At 48.5% G+C, this 4,646-nt stretch overlaps 1 protein-coding gene across 1 annotated transcript; it reads right to left on the bottom strand.

The window, feature by feature from the left end:
- Positions 1-2,985: 2,985 nt before the first annotated feature.
- Rap2b (RAP2B, member of RAS oncogene family) lies at positions 2,986-4,439 on the bottom strand. Its single transcript, XM_021195739.1, has one exon. The coding sequence runs from the start codon at positions 3,883-3,885 to the stop codon at positions 3,334-3,336; it is 552 nt and encodes a 183-aa protein (XP_021051398.1). The 5' UTR covers positions 3,886-4,439; the 3' UTR covers positions 2,986-3,333.
- Positions 4,440-4,646: the final 207 nt, after the last annotated feature.

Raw genomic sequence — 4,646 nt, 5'->3', positions numbered from 1 at the left:
AAAAAAAAATGCTTTGAAATGACAGAAAACTGGGAGGGCTAGCAGGGAGAGAGAGGAGAGAGGAGGGAAAGGAGAGGGGGGAGGGAGGGAGGGAGAGAGAGAGAGAGAGAGAGAGAGAGAGAGAGAGAGAGAGAGAGAGAGAGAGACCCCAGTAGGGGTCAAGGTCAGTAGTCAGTTTGCACCCTCTTTGCAGCTCCTCTCCCTCCCAATTTCTGTTTTGACAAGTGACATCACTTTACATCCAACTCCTCCCACCCTGACTCCTCCCACCCTGACTCCTCCCACCCGACTCAGTTCCTTAAGCAGTTAAAGCAGCCTGACTTTTGCACTGAAACAAATGTTTTTATTGCCTCACAGCACAACACTAGATGAGGTTCTTCCTAGCCAAATAAACTGTCACCCTTAACATTACCTTCTTAAAGGAAGAAAGCAAAAACAAAAAGGCCGAGAGACAAATGTCTATGTTGCCATGAAAATAACAGGCGAAAGCCAAACAACTCAGGGCTCCATTTTCCTGCAGCAGCTTTAATTGTACAATCCAAAAGCATTTATTTTACAGTACTCAGTAGAAACATGTTTTCAAAAGCCTATCCTGCCTTCCATGACCTCTTGGAAGCCTCTGGAGAGGTGATTAATGCACCAGCAATCTAGTTCACTGTCCACCTTCAAGTATTTTCTGAGCTATATACTTGGCAACACTTTTTTTCAAAGCCTTCCAAACCAGGAGAAGAGGGTCACCAAAAGCATTTTTTAAAAGCAGCCCCTCCAACAGTGCTTGTCACATCTTCAAAATGTGTCAACACTTCAAATGTGCAACACTTTCATCGACCTAAGCAAATACATTTGTTCAAATGTTAAGAATGAATTCTTGTTAAACCATTATTTTTCAATTTGTATACTTGGAAGCAAAGCAGAATCATGTGTGACACTAATGGAGAAGTGAGATCAGAGTTGGAAAATAAACAAAGGCCAGTACAGGCAAAATATTCTTCCTCCCCAGGAAATGGTGAGATGCAACTTGGATGGAGAAAAAAAAATAAATAAATTAAGGCAATATATATTGATATAGCTTTAAAGAAACCTGTGATGTCTTTTGGCTTTGTCAAAGGAGTAAATTCCTTAGTTAAGACTCTTCAGACATCAGCTTTGCCTCATGAACCTGTGGTATTATATCTTACAGATACTTTGTTGTGCTGTAACAATTATTGTACTGGAGAGCCAAGCAAAATACAAATTAAACACCAACACATTGCCTCCTACTTTTTAAAACTTTTGTGGGCAAATAGAAGGAGAGCAAGGGAATCCTCTTCGTATTGTTTACTTTTTGTTTTCAATCTTAGGATTTGGTTCCAAATAAAAACTTTGGAAGGGTTGAAATAATGGCTAGAATAATGTATTCCATCCATACGTTGTAGAGCACAGGGTGTGTGAGATCAAAGTTAAGAACACTTCTGACTTGGTGTGGGACATAAACAGACAACACGAAACGAAGACATATAGAAAGTACCCCTGTTAGTAATTCTGCCAGGTCCACGTTGCTTTCCCAGGCCTAAGAGGGCGTTACTAGCTGGGGGGCTTGCCCCTTTGCTATCAACAGTAAAGTTTACTGCTCTTCTTCTGCAGAGCATTGCCAACAATACACTTCCTCATCTGGGCAGTCAGATGCCCTGGTCATACCCTGTGATTCTTAGGCCTTGATACTTCCCTCCACTTTTAAAGACCTTGGAAACATTGTTACCCATTTTTTTTTTTTTTTCATAGAAATAATCCTATCTTCAAATTTTGACAAATAACTCAGGAAGGCATCATGGACCTGGCCCTGCCCACCTCCCCCCCTGGCACCATTTTCATGGAGACTGTAAATCACTGAATATGAAACACAAAAACACAAATAGTTTGGGGTTTCTTTAAAAATGACGGTTGTATTAAAAGTCTTAAAATGAAGAGACAGTGACTAAATGAGTGGAATTAAAAGTTACAACTTGTTAAAATTCTTTTGGTACATCACAATAAAATTTTGCTCTTTACCTCTGGAGGAACACCCTGTAACAAATAACAGACATTTCGGAAACAACAGAAAAGGGGAGCTAAAACCTGAAATTTGAACAAAATGAAGGGGAAAAAAATTCAAGACTTATGGGCTTAATATTAAAAAAAAAAAAAAAAGCTAAAATTAATGAAGCAATTCACGGAATAACAGGTCCTATTTGTCCTGGCTCTTTCAGGAAGATGCTTAAAGTAGTTTTGGGGAAAGCAGAACAGCAGATTCTGGGATATGGTGGGAATTCACAGGTTGGCACCGGCTGGAACAGCTGAGTTTGAAGGCACTCTGCAGACACAGGGGTGCTGGGCGCCCTGAATCACATTTACGTAGTCTTTGTATTGTATTTTTAAAAGTTAGTCAGCAAAATCTGTCACTGCCAACCACAAAAAAAAAAAAAAAAAGCGCTATACTTACACTCACACACACACACACACAATAGCACACACAAAAAATGTGCAGATTTGTAACATTTTTCACAGCTGATTAAAAAAAAATACTACCATTCTCCCCGCAGACTCCCCTTTGATACAGTAGGTAATCAAAATAGATTTTTTTTTCCCCACAAATATCAGCAGACACTTCCTGGCACCCCACACTGTATTGGCATCAGTGTTAAACAGTCCCAGTTCACATGTGCAATACTTCAGATTGGATACACTGTAACAAGAACCCAACTTTGCATAGACATCCTCAGAATCATAATCAGTCCCTGGGTTGCCCTTCCAAGCTGGCAGAAAAGGAACCCCTGGTCTTAATTTCCAAATAATCCTGGAAAACACGAAAAAAAAAAAAAAGTTTCGTCCCCTCTTCTGGCTCCTTCATATGATTTTCTTGGACCTCTTTTCCTTGTGTTAAAACTTGGAACTATGAACAGTTGCTTGGGGGAACCCTCCCCCACTGCCTCCTTCCCCTCCACTTCCTCTGCTTCGCCACCCCCACTATTTTTCAGGTTTGAAACTTTTGCTTGCCGGTGTCAAGCAGCCAATACATAGCCTTAATGGCTACTTAAACGGGGAAATATGCATGAACCAAAATCAACGAGGAACGTACACGCTGAATAGAGCCATTTTTCCACCAGGGTCTTAGATGCTCTGCAACGGACACCCTCTCAGACCCCGGCTGAAGGCTGGGGATGCTGGCCACACAAGTCAGCCAGGTTCCTCGGACATCCCAGCCATTACAACAAAGTCGTCTCCAATCTCAAAGCAAGAAGACAATCACATTGAGAGAATCGGGTGCGTTTGGCTTTGTGCACAGAGCGTGGCCAGCGCCCGGCGGCAGACGGCGCCTCACAGGATCACGCAGGCCGAGCAGCAGCCCTCGTCGCCGTTGGGCTGTGCCGCGTAGTTCATCTGCCTCACGATCTCTGCGAATAGCTCATCCACTGAGGCTTTGTTTTTGGCCGATGTCTCCATGAAGGGGCAGCTCCACTCCTCGGCCAGGGCCTTACCCTCGCCATAGGAGACCTCACGTTCGCCCTCCAAGTCCACCTTGTTGCCTACCAGGATCATGGGTACGCGCTCGTACCGCTTCACGCGGATGATCTGGTCCCGCATGGGCTTGATGTCCTGGAAGCTCTGCTGGTTGACCAGGCTGTAGACGAGAATGAAGCCCTGGCCATTCTTGATGTACAGGTCCCTCATAGAGGCGAACTGCTCGGTGCCCGCTGTGTCCAGGATCTCCAGCACCGACGGCGACGAGTCCACCTCGATCTCCTTGCGGTAAAAGTCCTCGATGGTCGGGTCGTACTTCTCGATGAAGGAACCTGTTACGAACTGCACGGTGAGCGCGGACTTGCCCACGCCGCCCGAGCCCAGTACCACCACTTTGTACTCTCTCATGGCTCCGTCGGCGCCCTCGTCGCGCCTGCCGCGGCCCCGTCGGGGCTGCGCGCCGGGGAAGACTGGGCTGGGCGGACGGGTGGACTTCTCCCCTTCCTCAACTCCGCAGGAAAAACCCCGGCGAGACTAGCCCGGTAGCACGGGCTCGCCAACAGACTAGCAGAGCCCCGCGCCGGGCCGACCGGCAGCGGGGGCGCGTCCCTAGGGCGCGGGTCCCGGGCCCCGCAGCAGCCCTGTCGGAGGACCCTGAGGACAATGCGCGCAGCCGGAGCAAGACAACGGCTGGAGCTCTTCGCCACCGCAGCCTGGGAGGGTCGGGAGGCGGTGGCGGCTGGTTGCAGAGGCGGCTGCTAATTGCGCGTCCGGCTGAGACACGCGTGGCATGAGTCCCCGCGGAACGTGCGTCCAGCTCCGCGACCCATCACTCTCTCTCTCTCTCTCTCTTCTCTCTCCCGCAGCCTCCGCTGGGCGAGGGCTTCCTACTCGCCGCGCGCAGCCCAGCCCTCCCCGCCCAGCCGAGCATGCCCAGTACGCCGCCCGCGGTGCCCCGCCCGAGCTCCGCTCCAGCTTTTCCGCCGCATCGGCAGGGGGCGTGACAGAGGGTGTGGCAAACAGGGACTGGGCGGGGCGGGGCGGGGCGGCGCGAATCTTGGAACTGGGCAGTCCTGCTTGTGTGTGCTTGTAAGTGGAAAGCTCTTCAGATGGAAGCCACCTCTTGTCGGGGCTCTGTGGCTGCCAGCCTCCTATGGGGACAGCAGGCA

Source organism: Mus pahari, chromosome 4 (genome assembly GCF_900095145.1).
Source record: "Mus pahari chromosome 4, PAHARI_EIJ_v1.1, whole genome shotgun sequence".
NCBI lineage: Eukaryota > Metazoa > Chordata > Mammalia > Rodentia > Muridae > Mus > Mus pahari.
This window is presented reverse-complemented; position numbering and strand designations above follow the sequence as displayed.